General features: G+C 36.3%; 1 protein-coding gene across 2 annotated transcripts in view; it reads left to right on the forward strand.

Moving 5' to 3' along the window:
- The window catches only part of LOC131553083 (nucleophosmin-like), a 63,378-nt gene that overhangs the window by 22,115 nt on the left and 16,614 nt on the right, over positions 1-24,649 (forward strand). For both annotated transcript variants that reach the window (XM_058797451.1, XM_058797450.1), the window contains exons 9-10: positions 2,540-2,647; positions 5,100-5,174. In XM_058797451.1, the coding sequence (XP_058653434.1) occupies positions 2,540-2,647; positions 5,100-5,174 (183 nt within the window). The remainder of the gene's footprint in view (positions 1-2,539; positions 2,648-5,099; positions 5,175-24,649) is intronic.

The raw sequence follows: 24,649 nt of genomic DNA on the forward strand, positions 1-24,649 counted from the left end.
TGGGCTGCATGCATGGACAGGCCAGTGTGTGTTTGCCTGTGTGTGTGTGTGTGTGTGTGAGAGAGAGAGAGAGAGCTTATATCAGTCTGCAGAGGGATAGTATCTCTCTGCTGAAAGCTGGACACACACCTGTGCGCAATGAGCACACACAGACACAGACCCTCTCTTTTAGAGGGTGGACACCAGATTCTTTAGTGAAGCTGTAATAATACAGACATTTACCCTCACAATCTCTCAGACCTTCTGTACTATGACAGAGTATCAGAGAGCACATAAACATTTTACTTTCAAAGCACCAACACAGACACCGTTTACACCTGTAAACTTTCCTGGCTTTGAAAGAAAATTACCATCCGATGTAGTCACGAAATCAGAGATCCGCCCTCCTAAACACGATCACAAGAGGTCACAGGAGACGCTTCTAGCATCTGCTACAGCACCTGTGTGTACTTGAGGTAAACTGACTTCAAACACGAACTGTGTCCAAAACCTGAAAAATCATTCACAGGGACACTCATAAACAGCCTAAATTTAGATTTATGTATTTGAATTGCATATAAAATTTCCATCCATTTGGAATGCATTAACATGAACAAATGAATAACCTTAATGTGATGCATATTTGCCATTCAGTCATAAATGAAATGGGTAAGAAACAGGCAAAAATCATGGCATAGTTTATATTAATAATTTGCATATATTTGATTTTATTTAAATAAGCATATTTAAGCGCAGAATCAGCATAAATCTGTTAAAGGGTTAGTTCACCCCAAAATGAAAATTCTGTCATTAATTACTCACCCTCATGTCGTTCCAAACCCATCGTTTCATCTTCGGAACACAAATTAAGATATTTTTGATGGAATCTGAAAGCTCTCTGACCCTCCGTAGACAGCAACGCAACTGTAATGTTTAAAGCGTGCGGATGCGTTGTGAAGACAGTAACTCAGGGGAGAAGAGTTGTTGAATAAAGGCATTTTTGTTTTCTTTGCGCACAAAAAGTATTCTTGTAGCTTCGCAAATTGAACGTGTTTGTATGTTTCTGGACCTGGGAACATTACAGTTGCGTTGCTGTATACGGAGGGTCAGAGAGCTCTCAGATTCCATCAAAAATATCTTAATTTGTGTTCCGAAGATGAACGAAGGTCTTACGGGTTTGGAACGACATGAGGGTGAGTAATTAATGACAGAATTTTCATTTTGGGGTGAACTATCCCTTTAATTGTGAAAACAATTTCATTTACAATTAGCATCCTTAAAATATGGCTAAAATATATTTATGGAAAAATCAAGATTTAGTTCAAATGTATGAGATTAAAAATAATTGATTTATTGAGGATAAATGTATAAACCAGGTTATTGTGTATTTAAAAAAAAATGTAGTCTGTTACTATTACAGAAATCTTACCTGATTCTTAACAGTTTAATTTATGTATGATTATAAATAAGCATCACAAAGTTTGTTAAAACTGTAATCGAAATGGATGAAAATTTTAAATGCTACTCATACATATTTTCTTCAACATTTTTGAGTGCGATGTAAGGTGCATCCAATATTTTTGGTTTCTGTGATGGAAATGATAAAAATGGCATTGGCCACATTTCCTTTCTTTTTCTTATTTTTACTGAGAAAAAAGCACTGTAGCCAGTTAATATTCACTTAGTTATCTCTAAAGCTCCCTTGCATTTGTACTCACAATTTTTTTCTTCTAACAAAAAAGTCAGTAAATTGCAAAAATGACTCTGAAAAGTGAAATTATGTCTGAAAACCTGCAGGGTCCTTGGTTATTATATTAATGGACATTAATCTAGTTTAAAAGTGTTTTTGTGGCCACAGTGTGTAATCATGTTAATGGTGCTGATACATTAAGTTATTGATCTCTGTATAACATGAGGGTGTTTGGAAATGATAGTCTTGTCACTGAAAAACAAGTCATTTATTCCTCCTCTTGGCAGAGCGTCCCGTCCCCCCGCCACATCTAAGAGCTTCGGGCTTGTCTTCTCCTGCATGGAAGCAATAAAAGGATCATTTGAACCTCTTCCAAATTTGTCAAAGGGTGCTGTCATTAGTGCAGAGGTCTGTGGGCCAGACTAGGCCGCTGGTTATTAAGGCTAAATGGGTCAAGGAGCCTGATGGTGTATGTTACGAATAAGAATAAACATTTTTGATTGTACATGGCCTTCTGTTGTCAATATCTAGCATGATGTTTGAAATCCAATGCTATTAGATGAAAACAGAATTTGAGCTGAATGAAGACAGTGTTGTCTGCTGTTGAGGTGCTTTATACTGAATTGATACATTATACATAATTGACCATTTTTGCAACATCAGCAATGTTATTGAACTTCACTGAATCATCATCGAATAGCAGAATTTGGGTTTGTCTCATATTTGATGAAGTTTGCATAATTGTCATTTTCCTCTTTGTGAATGTGGAGCTGCTGTTAAATTACTTGCATTGTAGAAAGCACTACTATATAAATAAAAGTTAACTTGAACTTTTCTAGATTAAAAGAATTAGCATTTTTCTTGTTTCAGACACCACAGAAAGTAAAAGACAAGTCTGCAGCAGGGCCTTCTGGGAAGTCTCCCAGCACTCCCAGCCTGAGCGAGGTCAAAAGCAAACTTTCATCAGCAGCTAAAGAGGTACATATTCTCTTTCACTTTGATATTTGTCTCTCTGCTGCATGTGAATGCATTTTTTTCTGTAATCACACACATGCTTTAGCCCTGACATATATACATGCATGCATACAAACAAACACACACACACACACATGCTGTGTGTTAACAGCAATAAGTACGCCGACTTAGTAGATGATGAGGTGGTCAAACGTTAATGAGGTGTCTGAGTTAAAGGCCGGAGGGGGGATGACCTCATCGTATCAGGATTATCCAGTCTTTCTGAGTCCACCTGCTCACTTCCTCAATCAGTTCCCAAATGCACCCCTGACCACTAACCCTCTTCATCCTCACATCCTCACATCCTCAGATCCATAAGAGCCTCCTGATCTTTGTGAGTCTCTCATTACATTGCTATGTTTTTGAACCCAGTACTGATCCTTTAAATGTTATATGACTGCATGCAAACACACCATGCAGTGAGATGCTGTACGATTTTTTTCATAATGTGAATTTACCGCACATGCGATATGCCATGTGTCATTCTTTGTTCAGTTTGTCAAAACGAACTACACAAGGTATAAACCATGAGTCTATAATAAATATATGCACGTCAGCACCACCTATATAATTGTTCAATAGTTTGGGGTTGGTACAAATGTTTTATGTTTTTTGAAAGAAATCTTATGTTTAAAGAAGTCTTATGGTCACCAAGGCTGTATTTATTTGATCAGAAATACAGTAAAAAGTAATACTGTGAAATGATTACAATGTGAAAAACTAATTTCTATTTGGATATATTTTAAAATGCAATTTATTCCTGTGATGCAAAGCTGAATTTTCAGCATCATTACTCCAGTCTTCAGTGTCACATGATCCTTCAGAAATCATTCTAATATGCTGATTTCTGCTCAGAAACATTTTTTATTATTATCAATGTTGAAAACAGTGTTGCAGCTTAATCTTTTTGTGGAAACTATGATTATTGATTATGAAAAGGACATTTTTCAGAATGTTTTGATGAATAGAATGATCAAAAGAAGAGCATTTATTTAAAATACACTGGCGTTTAAAAGTTTGGGATCAGTAAGATTTTTAATGTTTTTTTTTTTTATGCTCATCAAGGTTGTATTTATTTGATCAAAAATATAGGAAAAAATAATAATTTTGTGAAATATTATTGCAATTTAAAATAACAGTTTTCTATTTTAATATACTTTAAATTATAATCTATTCCTGTGAAGCAAAGCTGAATTTTCAGCATCATTACTCCAGTCTTCAGTGTCACATGATCCTTCAGAAATCATTCTAATATGCTGATTTATTATCAGTGTTGGAAACAGTTGTGCTGTTTTATATTTTTTGGGACCTGTGATACTTTTCAGGATTTTTTGATAAATAAAAAGTTAAAAAAGAACAGTGTTTATTCAAAATCGAAATTTTATGTTACAATATACGCTACTATTCAAAAGTTTGTGGTCAGTAATTGTTTTTTTTTTTTTAATTAATACTTTTATGCAAGGATGTGTTAAATGGATTCTTTTGAACTTTTTATTCAAAAAGAATCAAAGAAAAAATGATCACAGGTTCCAAAAAATAAATTCCAAAAAATATTAAGCACCACAACAGTTTCAACACTGATAATAAATCAGCATATTAGAATGATTTCTGAAGGATCATGTGACACTGAAGACTGGAGTAATGATGCTGAAAATGCAATATTAAAAAGTATATTAAAAGAGGAAACCAATATTAGAAATTGCAATAAATGTCTCAAAACATCTTACAGTTTTTTTTTCTGCATTTTTGATCAAATAAACACAGCCTTGATGAGCATAAGAGACTCCAATGAAAAACATTAGAATCTGATCCCAAAATTTTGAATGTCATTGTAGATATCTTGGCAACATTATAAATGTCTTTACTGTCACTTTTGGCCAATTTAATGCATCTTTGCTGAATGAAAGTATTAATTTCTTTAGAAAGTATTAAAAAAATTCTTACTGATCTCCAACTTTTGAATGGTAGTGCACATACTGAGGAGACTAGTCAACTATTGTCTGTGACAATCAACAGCAGGTTGAAAAAACCCTTAAGATTCCTTATAGACATCTCTACGCTAGTTGTACACTTCTAGAATGCTAGAAACAGAAGAGCGAGATGAATAGTATGTTGTGCTGTAATATCTAGTTTAAAACTGGAAGGATACAACGGATGGATTGTGTTGAGCAGATATGATGATTTGTGTCCGTGTGATTTCATTCGGTCTGCTGTAGATAAGGGGAACTGGAATTACTGTAAAGGCCACAAAAAATGTGAGTTCACTGAAGTGTGTCCAACACCCAACGACTCACGCTGTTCATCACGGCAGCAGTGCTCTGGCTTCGAATCAGGATGATCTCAACACTTAGCAGAGAGACACAAGTGATGAAAAAGGGCCATTTCATTTCTACAAAAATATGTTTCTCTGAAACAGGGGAAGCCACTTCCAAAGACGGAACAGAAGTTTGAGAACTACGCTAGAAGCGCTTACAAGATCTCCGATAAACAAGTGAGTATCGCTGCTTTCATTAAGCACTGTCACCCTCTGGCTGGAGTATTTCTAGTGTTCGCACGTTGCGTAAAAAGCATGTATGGCCCTGACAAAATTTATCAACACTTCTAAGAGGTCTTTTATGTAAGAAATGTCCACTTAAAAGATTAAGACGCTTCAGCTCAGAAGATGAGACATTCCTCAGCCGGCGAAGAGATACCAAAGCATCAGGCTTGATATATACTCTATTATGCGAAGGGAAACTTAACTATGTCCAGTTCAACATAGTTATATGGGTAGTTGACAAATAAAAATTGGTTCTGTGTCCTATAGTGTGACATAGCAAAATGTAGAAAAAAAAAAACTTAACATACAGCTAACATGAGAAAAAATGTATCTTCATTCTTAGAGTAACAAATAGCTTGAGAGAGGTTTATCTTCAATGTTAGAGTTTTTTTTTAAAAGAATTTCCGTCATACCATAGGACACATTGATACGTCAACTACCCATATGCGTTCTTGCATTACTGGGAAGTAACAAAACTCAAGGCAGTGTTATTGTAGTGTCATTGATATACTAATATAGTTTTTATTAATATTTTGAATAAGTTTTTATTTTTATGTTTTTAATTTTTAGTAGGTTTTATTGATTTTATTGTTGTTTATTAAATTTATTTTTTTATTTTTTTCAGTGTTAGTTATTTGAGTACATCAAGTTAAACTACATGTAAATAGGAAATGTTAACTTGGCAACTAGCTAAAATGAAATAACTTTTTGCTTTTTTATATTTTATTTTATTTCAGGAGTTAGTTAATATTTTATGTTTTTTTTTTCATTTTAATTTTAGTTAAAGTTTTTGTAATTTAGTTGTGTCTTTATCATTTTTATTCATTTAAATTGTCAATATATTTTATTAATTTTTATTTCAGTTTTATTCATTTTAGTACATCAGAATTAAACAAAAAACATCAAATTAAACTAAATAAAATATTAAGAATAAGTTTTAGGTTTTTTTTTTGTTGTTGTTTTTTTTTTATTTTAGTTGGCTTTATTATTTCAAGTAATGAAAATGTAGTTTTTCTGGTTTAGGTTTAGTTTTTTTCAGGGTTTTGACTGCTCATTTGCACAACAATGGCGTTTTGTGGGCCTGAAAATGCAAACTCTTCATGTATAATGCAGTATTTTAGTCGGATCTGTGTGAACGGGTGTTGTACGTGAAACCTTTCAAAAATGTGCATCATTGTTATATAAATATACCATCAGTTACTTACAATAACCCTACCTTAAGAGGGTGATAGAGTTACCTTTAAATAGTGAAATAATCACATCTACATTCAATTTGAGTATATTTTAGGCCTTAGCATCTTCTGTCTTAGTGGGTCGTTTGGGGGTGGCATACTGAGATCTTCCTGCCGCTCTCTTTTTTTTTTTTATCAGCAAATGAAATATGTACTGATTGACCTCTTGGCGTTCAAAAGAACAGGAGAGAGCTGTCATGCCTGACATCTTTAGCTGTGATTTAAATCCCTCCTTCACTCATTCCTTTCTCGCTGTCTCTTAGTCTAGAGCTTTTTTTGCATTCGTATGTGTCAGGCTGGGTGTTGACCTGAAATATTGCAATAGTCTAAAGCAGCCCTCACAAATGGCCACGTTTGGGTCAAAAGAGAAAAATCTCTCTTTTAACTAAAGCGCACGATCATGTCTGCTGTAGCTCCTCTTTTGTCAGGATGAATTACACACGAGAGAGTCCAAATGTCTGTGTGTATTAGTGGTACTAACGGGGTGGATCTTACAAAAACACATTGTACCCTAATATTTTTTCTTTGTGATCTTATTTTTATCCATTTAAGCATATTTTAAATTCAAATTCATTTATTTGGCAGACACTTTTATCCAAAGTGACTTACATTCAAGGTTTAAAAATGGCTCCGTTTCCTGGGAATCAAACCCGCGACTTTGGTGTCTGCTTTTTGAGCTGCAGGAACGCACATTAAAACACATGACCCTTTTTTTCATTAGCCCTAAAAATCAGTTTGTATGTTATACAAGTACTACATCATGCCATTATTTGTTTTATGGCATTGCAGCTGTGAAAATTGGTTTTCTTTTGCATTTACATTTCTCCTGCTTAATGGTCCCAGTATTTGCTGTTCCAAAACCTAGTGAGCTGCATATCTAGACAGCATTTTAAAAAGTATTGTAGATATTTGTCGACCGATATGGTTAAATTCAGTTTCTATATTTATTTTAATTAGGAAACTGTTTGAAAATGAAATAAAAATAAATCTGTACAATAGACAGATTTATGCTTTACTTAGCAACTTCTTGATTCTGTGATCCTATTATACTATAGTATTTTCAACTATTTCAACTTTTTGTGTTTTTATTTTTTATACTCATCATAGTCAAGTCTCCTGTGCACTTCACTCGAGGAGCACTATTTATATGTGTTGCTGCCTATGAAGACGGTTCCAGATCACTTCTGAGGTCCCATTTCAGTTGGGATGCTGCCTTGGAAAGTATGCAGCATGGCAGCTCACTAGGATTTGGAACAGAGTTTAGATGTTTTTGTGTTCTGGTCTGTAATGAGTTATGAGCTATTTGATGCATTGCGCCCTGTGAGTCTGTTCTAGAAACAAGGCTGGAGCGTGCCCTTGCAGCGCAGGTGTCCTTTCAGATGTACAACGGGTGGAGCATGTATGTGTGTGTGTGTGTGTGTGCGAGTGTGCTTTCAAGCAAAAACGGCTTTGGGAGCACAGCAGGCAAAGAGGTGTGAGACATATCTTTGTCAGAGAGAGGCACTAGTCATACCCTCTGGTATGTACAACGACTGCACCCCCTTCCTCTGGTCTCGGCGCTGTAGTTATACCCCAGACGCACCACTAATGTGGAGCTTTTCGTCCAAACTGACTCACACGGCTCTAATTATTAAGCATCCAAATGAGTCGCTACATCAGAGAAACTCTGTTCCAGCTTCACCAACTCATCCTTTTCCCCCTCCTCTCTCTCTCTCTCTCTCTCTCTCTCCCCCCATTTTTTTTCTTGCAGGTGATCAAAGACCTTTGGAACTTTTTACAATCACTAAAAAAGTAATGGCTGCTCTGCGTCCCGGTGCAGCAGAAGTCTGGGCTGAGCCAGTAACGGCACTTCAGCTGTGCGATCTGGCCTCTTCCCGTCTTAACGCGATCCGCCTGCTCTTCTCTCACTTTAAAGATGGATAGAGCAGAAGGAACCTCAGCAATGGCAGAGATAACATGCTTCATGTTTTATATATGTTTTTCTTTTTTTAATTATGGATTTTTTTGTCAAGTCCACAGTGGTTTCTTAGAAGAACATTTAATGGGATGTTGTGCTAAGGCAGTTATAATTTTAAAAGCGAACTAAGGGTGAATCTCACTAAATCTTATCAACTTGTGCAGGTCATATTTCATCTCAAAATTCTAAAGAAATTATATTTTGCATGAAGTAAATGAAGCCTGTTTTGGACTAAACAAATGTTTTTCGTTATGATTTTTCAAAAGACTTGAACACATTTCCCCCAATTATCATAATGCACAAAAAAAAGTAATGTGGAAGAAAAACAAATGGTAAAGTATTTATACGTCATGGATTGATTTGTGTTAGAGATGATAATTTATGGTGATTAAAACATATAGTAATCATGGTAATTAAAAAAAAAATACAGTATAAAATAAGTTTAATTGTATTATTTTATAGTAATAGAAATCATCATTAAAAATAATGTGGGAAAAAGTGATATTAATGCAATAATGTTAATGGTCATTAAAATAGGCTTTGTTTTTTTGAATGCAAAATATAATTTCCTTTATTTTCTTTTGCTTTTTGGGTAAAATTTGATCCTGGGTGTTTTTGTGAGCATCGCTCTTAAATATAAAACCAGTGGTGCTGGTTTATTACAATTTTATTTAATTTTTTTGTGAGGCCATTTAAAAAAAGAAAAGAAACAACAACACTTGAACATTATCTTAAGCGAAATAGTTTTTTCACAGCCCAAGACCAGTTTGCTTCTTGTGCATATTTGAAACCATAATCACTGTAAATCGTCCCCTTAATTTCTTCATATGAAGATGGCAGCTGAAGTGTAATAATGTTAAAGATTCAGTCGGATTCTGAGTGTTCCGTCTGATTGAAGATACCGTCTAGTTCACAGTGTTCCGTGCAGCCCTCAGGATTCTGTCTTGCAGCAATTCCAATGGCCTTCAACGTTTAAACTAGTATTTACAATTATCTTAAGTGCTATAGACTCTCCCATAAAAATCCTCTTGAGAAGCACTGCCAGACTATTATACCTTGTTAAAAAGATGAATGTTAGTCCATGGTTTAGGTCATTAAAAAAAGATGTTTAGTTGATTTCAAACTTTAAAATCATGCTTTCGCTATTTTATGTTTTTGTCATATCAGTTGTTTTATTTTTGCACTAAGCCATTTTAATTTGTTTGCGCTAATAGATAAAACCGTTAAATATATGTAGGTGTTTTTTTGAAAGCAGAAGAATCAGTCCTTGAGCTGTTTTAATTAGTTTTGTTCTGTGAAATTGGTACAAGCGTGATTTTTTTTTTTTTCCCCACAATGTATATGCTGCAAACAAGCAGTGCATTTCAACAACACTATATTGTTCCATTATGATCAACAAAAAACTGTTTATAATGCAGTCGCGCAGTGCTGCTGCTTTGTTGATGTCGATTTCATTGAGAGCAATTTAATTTTGTTGCATCATTCTGCTCGCTTGCAGTGTTAGATTGGTTTCCTTTCTTGGATGGAAATGGAAGTAATCCAGCTTTAGTTAATCTGTGAAATAAATACTGTATAACAACTTTTTGTCTGTGAATTATAACATTGTGAAGTTGCCTATACTCCACCTTTGGATGAACGTAACCAAGTGCACCGCTAAGGTGTTGTTGTGACTGCTAACATCAAAGCCCGGAGGCGAGATCATGTTCTTACCGCATAAAGTTTTCAGAACAAGACATCTGGCTAGACTAACACAAAAAACTATATTGTATACCTTTCTAATCTGAAAATGCTCAGTGCAATGCCTCATTCATATGTATGTTGCATCGCACAGTTGCGCCATGCATCTTTATTTTTGTGTCCTGCTATAATAATTTAATTTACAAATAACAGGTGTTAATTGATTGATTTAATTGATTATTACACCTACATAACCTCTGAACCTTGAATCAGAAGCAGCTCTGATGAACTAAATTTTAGATGATGCTCTAAATTCTTGTAACACTCGCCAACAAAGACCATACAGAGCACAAATTTACAGTTTTTTTTTTTTTTTCAATCTCAGCAATCATTTCTCCTGCTCCTGAAAGTCTCCAACGTGAGGTGTTCACCTGATTGACTTGTTTCAAGAAACAGAGTTTTCTGTTCTATCATTGTCTGTAACAGAAAGAATAAAAGTGTCAGCTGAAACATACTGTTGCATTTTCTTTCTGCGCTTTTTTTCTCAATGTCTGAAACGATTTGTGGGAAAATGTACCATTGATCAACATGTTTCGTAAACTCTGGAACCTGGTCCAGTTCATGGCCATTATGGCTAAACAAACATAGGCTATATGTTACCACAAAATATAAGTTTCTGAATTATACATACAATGTGATTATTTTACAGCTCTAATTTTTCAGGTGCTTTCTGAGGAGAGTAAAGTTTAGAAGAGAAGAAAGTTACATTCATCAGCAGATTGTCTCAAATGAAGAGATCCGTCACAAACTCTCCAAAAGTAAGGTACTTTTACTTGATTTTTAAATTTTTTTTTTATTCTTAATGTCTTTGTATATGGTTTTGTTTGATCCTTCCTTGTAAATTTTGTCCTGAAGTTGCTTTTCTAGTTCAGTTTGGAAATTACTGTTCATGCATTCACCACATGGTGGCGATAATGGCTTATGATGACAGTGTATTTTGATTTATGGAAAGTTCGTTCCCTCTGTACTGTAAGGGACAATTAATCAGCCTCTCACCTGGATGACGCCCCTTCATTATGCCTGCTGACACTTATACTTCCTGTTGTCAGAGTCTACAGCAGGAAGTGAGCTCAGCAGACAGGGTGTGTGTGAGGGGAGTGGAGGGTGGAGGGTGGAGGGGGCAAGAGTTGAAGTATTACTGTGTGGAATTCCCCCTGTTTCCCAAGTGTGAGGAATTCCAGATCTGCGCACACTCCAGGCAGAATCATGGATGAAGGAGAACGTACAGAAATTCCACCTGAAGCTATTCCAATCGGCGGTTGGTAGGAATTAAGAAAGATTTTTTTTCTGATTCAGCTGTATGACTGAAATGTCCAGTCATGACTACACAAACAACAGTGTCAGCAAGATCATGTTGGGAACAGAAATCATTTTGATCCCATTTAATAATGGGACAGATGCAGCTGTCCTGCTTGTTGCCCGTTAGTGTTTAACTGTGCAAACGTCAGCTCTTTACCATCTCTGTGTTCACTAGAACATGTATCAGAAGGATTTATCAGACCCTTTTCCTTGCATGATCTTAGACTATTATGGTTTTGCGCATTTTAGGACATATATACTGTAAGAAACGGCCATTTCTTTGTAAATATTAGTGACACTTGCTAGAATAATTTCTATAATTTGTAGTAAATCCTACTCCACTTTTTCAATATAGGCCTATCCAAGATTTCAAAGGCCCCTCAGATTATCTTTGAATGCAAATTTCCTTAAAAATATTTGTATCTTTGAGCTTTCAGGTGCATGTTTATGAGTGGGTTTTCAGAAATCACCCCAACTCCTCTTGTCATTTGAAACTCCTTTGATTTCTTATTTAAAAAAAAAAAAAAAAGTCATACCATGATAGCATATGTGTGATAGTTGTGCATTAGGTTGGGATTTCAACTCTTGTTCCTTTGTACACTAAATTATATATATAATTCTCGTAAAAGGAGTTATGAAGTGTTTTTGTTTTCTTATTTATGCATTGACTGCCACTGGTGCCGCCTTGTAGTAAAATTAGGGCATGATGCTCCTGCATACAGGTAAGAAAAACAGGTGTAGAATTGAGATTTTCTTGAGATTTCCTTGAAAGAAAGCGGTATGAGAACTCTGAACATCATGCAGATTTTTTGTATGTATGTAATACTCTGATGTGCAATATACAGCCAGAGTTGCATGGGAAGACTGTGTCACAATGATATGCGCTGAAACTTGACCTTCCATCCATTGTGATGAATGAACTGGAAGCGACGTCATCCGACATCTTTAACGTCTCCTTCTTGACTCATTATTTGATCAGGCTGCCAAAAATGAGGACATTTTTGCACAAACTTGGATTAAAAATCGCAAAATATCAGTATTAACTTCTGAGATGGTAACTGAATTAAGCATGCAACATAATGAGTCATGTGAAATTAATGTAGTGTGCTGCTGTTTGAAATGTTTATGGTTGCATAAAGCATACTTTCGCATACTAGTTTATTTTATGGTTACAGGTGCAGTGGAACCAGTTTAGTCCCTTCCTCAATGGGCTTCCATCTCTTCCAAAACCTAGCAAGCTGCTTTTGTAGGCATCATGCACATCACACATACATACAAAGGGCCTAAATTAAAGATTTGTGTAATTGGATTGCATATAAATTTTCCATCCATTTGGATTAATAATACCTAATACGATGCATTTTTAGTCACAAATAAGATTTGTGTATGACTGAATAACAGATAAGATTGCAGCAACAGTAATAATAAACTAAAAATGTGTTTAAAATTTTAAATACACAATAACCAGGTTTATATATTTATCACCTATAAATCAAATTTGTTTCAATCTCATACAATTTAACTAATTGAAGATTGCTGGTGTATATTTGCATTTTCTTACATTTTACCTGAATAAATTTAATGATTTGAACAACTGTATGCATTTTGAAAATATGATTATTTAAAATAAACTTAAATATATGTATATAGTTAATAATAAACCATGATTTTTTTTTTCAGTGCAAATAAACCATGCTTATATTGAGCAAATATGTCCTGTTTCATTTATGTATGACTGGCGAATATGCATCGCAATACGTTTTTTTTTTTATGTTAAAACTCTGTAATCCAAATAGATGGATGTTTTATGTGCAATACAAATACATAAATCTATTTTTTATTTAAATTCTGGCATGCTTTAGGTGCAAAGGTCATGCAGTACAAATATCCTACCTTCTAAAATACTTTCTTTTGAGAAAATTACATGTAAATGGATAATGCATTGTGCCAAGCTCAGGATAGCAGCCAAATTAATTGTAATGTCAATTCTAAATGTGACTATATTGACTAGTATTTGGGAATTATATACCAAAATATATATATATGTATGTATGTATGTATATATGTGTGTGTGTGTGTGTGTGTGTGTCATTTTACGCTTATTAGGACACTGTTTTTAGTTTAGTAAAATTCAAAACAAACCTCTATAAAGATAATAAATTTTGCATCTGGTGGGCTATATTTATAATGCAAGTTGTTGCCTGTGCAGTGAGTTCCAGTTCAGTTATCATGCTCCCTTAAAAGGTAGCTGTCCATGTAGTCAGTAGACAGTTCTGGAACAGAGCCTAAGTCTCACAGTAAGTTGCTCCAGTTAGTGCTCTATATGGAAAGATGCAGCGCTGAACCTGTCTGATATACCTGGGCCAGGTAAAACAAAGAATTCATGCTCACGGTGATAAAACAGACTGCTGAAGTGCAGAGGAGACAGATTTGTAAACATTGACTGTGGGAGAGTGAAGGAATGGCAACTTGGCATGTTTATCGGGAACCCTCTGGGCAAAAACTGGTTGGATCAAGGCTGATTAAATGTTTGACGTAACTTCAGTTTCAGCTGTCATGAGCTTGGCAGTCTCATTTGGGTCCTCAGAGCTGTGATAATGAGTGATTGAGTCGGACCCGGACACCAGTATTCATCAGAACATGGGTCAAGCATTAGCCTATATGCCAATTTATCTGCACTCACATTGTTTGAAGTACAGACCAAAAATCAAGTAGGTATTCACTGGTAGGCTACTCTTCTGCTTAAAGGTCATGCCAAATTTGACATCAACGATGCCGAACGCCATTGTTACCTGTTACTTATTGTGTTGGTGCAAGTTTAAAAATGTGGCAGTGGAAATAAGCTATTCCTGCACCATTCCTGAAAGTGCCAAATCGAACCCAAAGTCATGGGTTTTGTTCTCAAGAAATGCATGAACTGATAAAAATGTTCTGGTTTTTGAGGATGAGGGAATAATGTCATACAACCGGTCCATACTGACATCTGTCAGTTGACAAGATTCAACCAAGATGCAGGTGAATTTGCAATAAAACCATAGAATTCAGTTGAACTGGACCTTTGATGTAACGAACAAAGGTTTCTTTTGCATATTAAGAAGAACTAATAAGGATTTAACCATTGTTTTTGCACAATCAAACCAGAATAGACGTACGTTTTTTGGTTTTGCAACGCACCAGTTGAAAATCACATCACTTCATGTGAGAAGGAGCGAGTGAACTGAAACTTTTTGAACTGGTTTTTCTCTCTCTTGCTCTCTTGTGAGACTCTTTAGACTTCTAGATTACTGGCAGCTTTTCATTTTTACAAGGTTTTTGGGGACAAACGCTGTACAACAATACCATACATTTCAGAGTTCATTCTTTTTTGCTGACCAGAAAAGTCTAACCTAATTTATCATCTCCGCAACATGTGTTCCATCTGTTCCATTGGTTCATTAGTAGCAAACTAAGCTCTTAACTGTTTCATTAACATTGCGAGCTTGTGGAACTGTTCACTTTCCCACAGTCTCCAGCTATGCCTGTGCTGGCGTGAACTTTCTCTCAGGTAGCATGGGCCTCTGGAGGAACACATTGCATAATCCTTTCCTCATCGATGGAAAAAAAGAATGCCTGAAGTATGAGATGGAGGGACTAATTATTCTGCAATATCACACTGGAATCTGCACTGAAGCAGGGTCTGCGCGTCGTGTGCGAACGTGGCCTCGATTTCCCAGCAACTGAACAAGGTTGGATTCAGGGGGTAAACGCTCGCTTTAGGAATATTTGTATTGTATTGTATATAATTGCATTTTTTTGATGTTTCTGAAAGAAGTCTCCTATGCTCACCCCAGCCTTAAGTTTTCTCTCATTTTAGTGTATTTGCATGTTTGTGTGAGTATTATTGCCAACATGTCTAAGTGTTCGTTTACATGCTGTTTCTCTTTTCTTTCAGAGCTGCTCTGTGTGTATTTCGCTGTAAGAGGTCAGGTACATCAAAAACGACATGTTAACACACTGTCTAGATACAGCCCAAAAAAAGCAAAGAAGCATTTCAACTATTTGTGGAGAGCTTTCAGAATGGAAGTGGAACAATACGATAGCCCGAGGGGAAAATAAGTGATCGTGCTGGTATGTTTAGATTAGACAGAGAGGAAGCCATCATTGTCATTGTCAGATTTCTGTTTTTTTATACTGCGCTGAGCTTTGACATTCTATCCTGTTCTAATCTGTTAGAATGACACCTAAACCACTGTTTCTATCTCTCTCAAAGCAGTGCATTTTCTCAATGGTGTGTTTATTGTGAACGTTTGCGTAATATATGCTTGCTTTTAGAGAATTTTTTTTAAGTTCCTCTTTTATATCATCACGTCTTAAAGGTGTCTGTGTAGGACAATTTGTGAAGTGGTAAAGACCGAGCTGCCAGTTTTGAGAGAGGAGGCCAAGCTTTATTAATAAGAGACAAGGTGCGCTTCCCTTAACATGTGCCAACATGTGAGTGCATTACCTTCTCGGCTGGCTATGGCAGAGATGTGAGTTGCATTCCTCTGCCCACAAAAACCCTCGGCTCTGAGCACTGAGAGGCATTAGAGGCAAGGGCCAGTTTGGAAGGGATTTCATTTCAGGTTTTAATAACTCGTCAGTGGTTTTTTAGAAGCTGCTGTGTGGTTAGTTTGTGGTTACTCCTGTAAAACTTTATGAATCATGGGTTTTTGTTAACAGCCAAAGGGCTGTTCCTCAATCTTGATCTACTGATGGCCAATCCAAGCGCAGATCTCAACAATAAGGGTGGCTTGATGGCCCAGGGTGGGTGTGAAAGTCTTTCAGGCCCTTTGATAGAACCAGCATCACCCTACACTCTACAAAAGAAGGGGTTTTTGCAGTGATGCCAGAGAAGAACCATTTTGGGTTCCTTAAATAAGCTTTCAGTTACACAGTTTCAGTTACATAGTATGAAATAACCAGATAATAATGGAACCATAAAGAACATTTGTTCTGTACTGATTTTTAACAACATCTGAAGTTTTTTTTATGCTTTGCAATGCATAAACGTTTACAGTGCAAGACTGAGTCTTTGAATGATTTGTGACAGTCTTGCACTGTAAAAAAATGTTTTCCAAGTTGGATTTTTATTTATTTTTTAGTAGTTTTTAATAAAATGGTATATCATATATATATATATATATATATATATATAATGGTATATATACTTCAAAATTTCATGTTTAATTCAATGTGTTGCTGCTTCTTTGTAAAGTAAATCATACAAATCCTTTTTTTTTTTTCCAGTGTGGAAGCATCAAACAAATCAGTAATGTTTTTTTTTTTCAGTGAAAGTTTATAAATTCATAAGTTACATAAGACGTTTAAAAACAATTAAAAATTAGCTATTGGCTATTATAGCAAGCATAGTGAATTTATTTATCTAATTGTTTAGTATAATAATAGTAATAATAATATTTTTTGTTTATTTATTTATAATATTATTAAATATAATTGTGTGTGCGTGTGTATAGGGGATGGGGGCGTGACGTCACTGCTCTAGCGCCGCGGTGGCTGATGGGAAAAATCGCCATTTTGTGAGGCCACTTGTTGCGACGCGCCGAGGAAGTTGTATATTGAACCTGTTTTAAATAGGATACAGAAATTGAATAAAGTGTAAATCAACATATTAAAGTTATTCAACAAAACATTATTTAGTCAAGAGCAGTGAGGGATTTCTTCTGTTTTTTGTTGTTTGATTAACATTAATGACAGACGGCACAGCTTTATTAGGCTGCTGTCACAAGACCTGTTTCACGGATCCAATACTTATACATATGCGTTTTCTTTCGCAACTTAAGACAAAACTGACAATGCTTATGAGGATACTCGCCAGGACGACCATTTTGACATTATTTTGTGTGTATTTGGCCACTTAAGCGCAACAAGCTGTGTTTGTTTGTTCGCAGCGCGCGCTTTGGATGCGACTGCAGCGCACAGAAAAGCGCCTCTCGAGCGCACGAGTACCGAAAGACTTAAAAAGTCGTGCAAATAATACATTTATGTGACGATGCAACAATGACCCATTAGGCAATTGACAATTCTGTCAGCTGTACCGAAACGCGAGCTAAAGTCTTGTATCGCAGCGTGCAGCAGATGTGAAGAGAAGGTCAAAGAGAGAGGACGCGGTGCAGCTGAATCACTCGCGCTGTTTTCAAATGACTGGTTGTGTGAATTTATTTACTCATCTAACCTACACGCTATATTGAATAAATGTTTTGCAGGAATTTCCCTCATTTTAAACTCGAAAGCTGCGGGAATATATGCGCAATATCCCACACCGAAATTCAGGACCTGATTAAGCATAATTCTGTACATAGAATTGTGAAACATGACTTTTCCAAAACTTTCTGGCTTTATTTATTTTTCCAAAAGTTTACAGGCCTGGAAATTGCTGTTTTAAAATTACATGACTTTTCCAGGTTTTTCATGACCGTATATGAACCCTGAATGTGACGATCGGGTGCGGTTATCTAAATCAAAATCAGGCCAAAATATAGGTGCGGGTGTTTGGCCATCTTTTCCAGGTACCGTTTTCTTGCGTCCGTTAGAAGTTTGTCTCTGTATAGTACATTTTTTCTTTTAATCGACTTTTCAACATTGTTTTTCATGTGGTTGTTTTAAGTCTCGCCCAATGTGGCCTCACAATATGGCGGCGCCCTCTTGTTTACGTCCCAGAATGCACTGCGCAGTGACGTCGGTTGCCAAGCTCTCTCTCTCTCTCTCTCTCTCTCTCTCTATATATATATATATATGCGTGTGTGTATATATGTTTGTGTTTGTGTTTTTTTTTTTTTTTTTTGCTAATTCATTCAATAAAACATGTATATTCAATACTCAGTTTTTTCTAACAAACAAAACATATTGTTAACAATATAGGTTCATGCAAAGGAACTAAACCTACATGTTAAACCAGATCACTTTCTTAGTCCTGTTATCCAGAAGTTGTGGTGGCTGTTTCTGTGTGGAAGTACTGAACTATTGTTATGCTAATTGACTATCAGTGTTTTAGAGAGTTGGTTAGATTCATTCACTTCCAAAATGAGCAGGACAAAAAAGCCATATATTTACCTACAAAGACCCCTTTAGCTTTTGAAATTCCCCCTGCATTACTGCGAACAATTTTGTTTTAGCGTTTTCCAGATACATTAGCTAGCTTTTGAAACGGTGCAGCTAAAAAGGGCCATTTGTCACTCCTAAGCATCTCCTGAGTGAAATAAAGTGAGCGATATTTGTGCAGATTGTGGTCCCAGTGGTTTTTGCGGTTCTGCACTTCAAACACGCTCAGCCCCGGGTCGCATGGGGCACCTGTAGCTCTTAGAGAATGATGGGATGAGGTTTGGGTTTTTTTCCTTCTTGACTGAGTTCTGGAGACTCTTATCGAGATGAATTGAACCCATTTGCTGCTAAATGGTGCGTGACACGCCATGTGATTTGCAGGCTTTTTGTTACGAAGCGAAGGCCTCTATCTATCGTTACAACTTGGCCAGGTTGATCCCGACAACCTGAGACTTACCATACGAGCAGTGAAATGAGAAGAGCGCAGAAATGTGAATCAGACAAAATAATCATTGTAGGCTTGAAGCGGGAATGAGGTCATACGTAAACACCTGGTATGGATCACCTTTTGTTGAGGAAGAGAATTTGAGATTAATTTACTACAGTATTTACTAAATGCAAAACTCTTGTTTGAGCTTAGCGATTAGCACACGTTCTGACATGTCTTTTCATGACCCTGTTCACCCTGTCTTCTCTTATTAAATTTCCACGGTACCTCTTAATAAAAAAGCAAATAAGTAAATGCAGTACTCTTTACTAGTAAGCAAAACAAAAGTGTGATAAAGTCAAATCTGTGAATGTATTACTGAAATAATGTTGCTGTGAAATGAATCCAGAGGAGGCAGACTGTGATCCCTAATTACCACATTAAGTCTCGCTGCTGTGGAGAGAGAAGGGTGGTTGTTTGTAATAGTGTACTTACCGTCAAGGCCTTCCCCTTTAGCACACTTTTCAACCGATAAACCATTATATAGACTATTTAAAAAAACTTCAGTTGAAGTAGACACCTAAATCTAATCACAGCAACATTTCTGTAGCATCCAATGCTTCATCTAGTCTCACGCAGCTGGACTTTTGGCTTAACATAAAGTCTGGTCCATTTCACAGGTTATAGAGCCCAAAAGTCGGGTTCCAGAAGTAAAGATCTCATTAATTTTCTTCATAGTGGAATAGATTTTTAACAGTAACTTTAAAACCGTTAAAAGCAGACCTACTCCGTGCTACTGCCATCAGCCCACATTATTTAAATTTAGTTTTGAATAATTGTTAAACATTCAAGTGTGGTCACATTTACCTTTGCTCTGTGAAATTTTCAATAGTAATATGTACAATTGGGAGTTTTCCATGAATGCAAAAACGTTCCCCACTCAGATTTCCTTCATGTTCAAACTGCTCATGCGAATTTGTCACGCTGACCGACAGAAAGCTGTTTGGTTTGAACGTGACTTCATGCATCTGACTTTATGCTACTGACAATAGATAATGGACCAATGGTCAATATTTCACTGAAATTCCACTAATGTGATCCCACCGCTGATTCTTCAAAGAAATATAAACAAATCAGATAATTGTTAATTGTGACAAGCAAATCCCACCAAAATAAATATTTAGTGCCCATCAACTTTCATGAAGCATTGTGAATCATGTAATCGATTAAGTCTCCCTACGCTCTCTCTCTCTCTCTCTCTCTCTCTGTACTGTATGTGTGTATATATATATATATATATATATATGCACATTTTGTAATAAACTTACAATATATTGTTTCTATATACATAATTGTAATGTCAGTTCTTTAAGTCATTTTTTGTCTGATTTTCCTTTTTAATTTTTTGTCTTCAAGTCAAAGTTTGTAATGTTGTGATTCAATTCGTAGCTATTTTTTAATTCCTATGGAAAAGATATATAATATGGAAACATACTTACCAAGATCACTGAAAAAGTGGACATAAAGCACTCTATTCTGGTCAAAAACCGCCCACTTAAACATTGACATGACATGCAACCAACCACTGGTTTTGGATTAACATAAAATTTTGTGAATATATATAAACCGTAAAAAAAAAAAAAAACTGTGAAATATAACGTAAAAAAAAAAAAAAAAAGACAGCTGTAGTTGCAAGAACTTTACCATAAAATATACAGTAGCAGCATGAAAGGTCACACAAAGACATTTGGGAATGTCAATTCATGGTTTTTCACCATAAATTATAAGATGATTTGTTGTTTTTCACTTCTAAAAACTGTAAATTTAACAGTACTTTATAGTATGTACCATTAGATTGTGAACTGTTCTGAATGTAATGTTAGAACTTACCATTAACCAATCAACATGTTTTTACCATAGCATTTTTACAGTATTTTACCATTAAAATTACAACAATTTTTACAGTGTATGGAAATGAATAGTGGAAATTCATGTATGTGGACTACTAACTTTTCCTTTTCTGTTCCACAAAAGAAACAAAGTCGTGCAGGTTTTGAGCAAGTAAATGATGACACTAACTAGCTATTCCCTTAAAATTGTGAATCTCTCAGGAAAGTGGTCTTTTCATCTGTGTCCTCCTCAGAAAACATCTGCAACCGAAAGCCAGACAGGTATTTTAAGAGTTGATTGGTCATGGATGGTTTTCTCTCTCTATCTAACTCTCTCTCTCTCTCTCTCTCTGTTGCTGAAAGCCCAGAGGCTAGTATTTCACTGATTACAGAGTGGCCATATGTGAATGGTTGTTTGTGTATTGACAGAACAAAGGAAACGCAGGCTCTAAGGAGGTGTTAGACAGGGGAATGGATCAGACCAGCCCATAAAGTGCCCGGGAGGGGGGACTAGACTAGTCCATTGAGTTCAAGCTGGTTTCAGCTAGCTGGAGGGACACACACAGTACACCTCCAGCACACTTCTCAGAAAAGTGTGTGTGTGTGTGTGTGTGTGTGTGTGTGTGTGTGTGTGTGATTATACACAGGGGTGAGATGGTGTAAGAGAATACACCTGAGATTGCGTGAATTCAAACCAAAGAATATGGCTCGTTCCAGTGTTGTCTGCTTTCCCCGAACAAAGCTTCTCTGTTTTAAAACAGTAAAGTGCCCTTAGATGACCCAAGCTGGAAGCAAAGGTAGTGTTTACTGTAATCGGAGATACTGTTTTTATATAATTGAGCATTGTGAGGACAAGGCTTCTGTTCGGGACCGGTGGGTGACACTACTTCATTGTATTTTATTAAATAGATGATGTAAACAAGGTTATCTGGCCCACATCCAGAGCCGAGTAATTCTCTTGACTGACAACGCAAATTTCGTCCATCAACACTTCAGACGTTTCGACTCTTTCTTGCCTCATTGCGAAGATTGAAGGCGTCACGGTGTAATTACAGCAATCAACTCACTTACGGCATCCAATTTAGTACATTTCGCATTTAACCCAATGTCTTTAAATCGCAACCCAAGATGTGATTCGCCACCACCGTCCGGCCTCCGCCGAAGTGCCAAAGAAACCTGCTGTTCCCAAACCAATTACTCTCTCCGGTTTGAAACATCTACTCTATTGTGACAAGCTCTGACAGCCCGGCTCTTTAAAATCTATTAAACTCCACTCCGCAAAAACGACTGTGGAATAATTAAGGAGAGCCGAGTTCACCGAGCCATGGAAATTGATGCAGTCATGAAAATAAAAACATATGTTAGCAGCTAGTGGCAAGGGAGCCGTACCGAGAGTTTATGACGTTGGACGGGGAACGTAGAGCAAGAGGGGAAATATCATCATTAGCGCCATGCTGCGCAGCCTGGTCGCGGGCCGTGCTAATGCTTTCTATGCGCCGGCCAGGATTTGCACTGCACTGACAGAGCAATTATCAACTTCGGTTGCCAAGGCAGCATCACCTTCTCAGACCCATCGACCACGACATCCCCCCCCGACCTTCAAACGCTCCTCACCCCCCACACGCTCCTGTTCCCACCCACACACCTATCCAACATCACACACGCCGCGTCCTGCACTTCAGTGGACTTCTAAACGGTTCCATGCAGTCGACGTGTGACGGGGGACAAATTACGAATGCGTACACACCCTCAAAGCAACATCAAGGCTTTGATTCCCCCACACACCCTCTCTGTCACCTTCAGAGTCCGACACGACATGACCCTACAGCGACCTACCAGGGGTTTGAAACCTGGGATTGACCATTGCTGTGCTGATAGATAGATAGATAGATAGATAGATAGATAGATAGATAGATAGATAGATAGATAGATAGATAGATAGATAGAGAGAGAGAGAGATAGGAATTTATCTATAGACATTTATCTGTATTTCATTATTTTGCGTAATTTATGTTTATCTAAAAGAACAGTTTTTCATTGGATTGCATGGATCAATGGATGGAAGGCTGTTCTAAACAAAACTGAATGAAAACACTTCAGCTATTATCAGTAAACTATAATAAAAACGTGTATTAATATCTATTTGAGTGATTCTGAGAACGTAAAGTTGAGTTACTCAGTTCAAAAGTAAAAATAAAAACTCAAACTGGCTCCATATGTACAAAAGCTGTTACTAGTACCACACCTTTGTACCTTTACCTATAAAGGGTGCATTTTAGTACCTTAAAGGTACATATTTCTACCTACAGTGTACATATTAGTACCTAAATGGTTCATATTAGTAACTTTTGAAAAGGTATTTCTCCAGTGACGGTTGGAGAGTGTACACAAATATTTAACCCACAAAAGTCATGTTTTGTGGAGAATCCTTTACACTTTATAATCTCCAAACATTGCCTCTAGGTTCTTAGAAGCTTCTGTTACCTCTTTACTGGAATCTGAGCCCATTCCTCACATTAAAAAAGCTTCTAGATCACTGATAATCTTTGGTTTCCGTGTTGCCACTGCTTTCTTCAAATCCCACAAAAGATTTTCAGTGAGATTTAAATCTGGAGACTGCGCAGGAGAGGCCACTTAAGATCATTCTAGGACCAATCTCTAAACTAGGTTTTGGTAGATTTGGATGCATACTTGGGATCATTGACATGCTGATTATCAAGCTTCAGTCTGTACACTGAAGGTATGACATTCTCTGCCAAAATGATCCGATACTTCTAAGAATTCATGATGTCTTTCAAAGAGTCAGTATTTCCTGTTTGACCGTGGTGTTAAAGTGGTTCTTCTGGTCATAAACCTTGCTTTTTTTGCACCAGACATACCGCTGATCCATGGGTTCAGAAATTTCAGTTTGGTCTCACTACTCATTAAAACGTACTCCGGTATATGCAAATTCAGTTAGGTCGGCCTTTATGATGTTCTTGGTCAAGAGTGCTGTTCAACGTCTTATTGACCTTGATGAAATTATGCTTTTTGTGCACAACTCGGACAGTTTTCTGTGGTAAAATACATTTCAATAGCAAAAGTTTTAGTAATTTTTTTTTTTTCCCCTAATTTTTCCTTATTTTCAAGAGTGTAATAAAACAACTTTTGTCTTGGCCATTTCTGCTACTCTACTTTCGCACGTGCTTGTGGTAATTCTATGTATTTGTAGCAGTTTCCATTTTTTTTCTACCTTGCTAATAAGTGATTTAAAAACAGCAATGTTGAATAGAGATTGAATAATTAAGACATAGCTGTGTTATGAAAAATTACTCAAAAATACTACATTATATATTGATATCACATTTATTATGCCGCTAAATTTCTAAAGATGCATTTTAAAATCTCTGGATCTTAAAAGCTTACATTTGTAATTTTTTTATAAAAAGTACCCAAATTATAAGAGTATTACAAATAATAGAAACTATTTTAAAAATGGTTTAAAATTTTGGTGAAAATGATTATTATGTGAATGAAGTAAGGGGGAAAAAATGCCAAAAGTACAAAAATGTTACAAAATTATTTACATTTGTGTTATGCATAGTAAAAACAGGTAAATTATTTTTGCTTTACTTTTGTTTACAGATAAACTTTTAATCCATTGTGCGAGACACTGATAAGAGTTCTTTCTCTTCGCACACTGGACTCAAAAAGCCCATCAGATATCAATCAGCCAATTAGGTCTCTCCATCACCTTCAAATTCAATAGGACACAGATGCTGTGACTCCCTCCATCTATACGTTTGTGTCAGAGATGAAAGCGGAAGCAG

Source organism: Onychostoma macrolepis, chromosome 14, assembly GCF_012432095.1.
Source record: "Onychostoma macrolepis isolate SWU-2019 chromosome 14, ASM1243209v1, whole genome shotgun sequence".
Classification (NCBI taxonomy): Eukaryota; Metazoa; Chordata; class Actinopteri; order Cypriniformes; family Cyprinidae; genus Onychostoma; species Onychostoma macrolepis.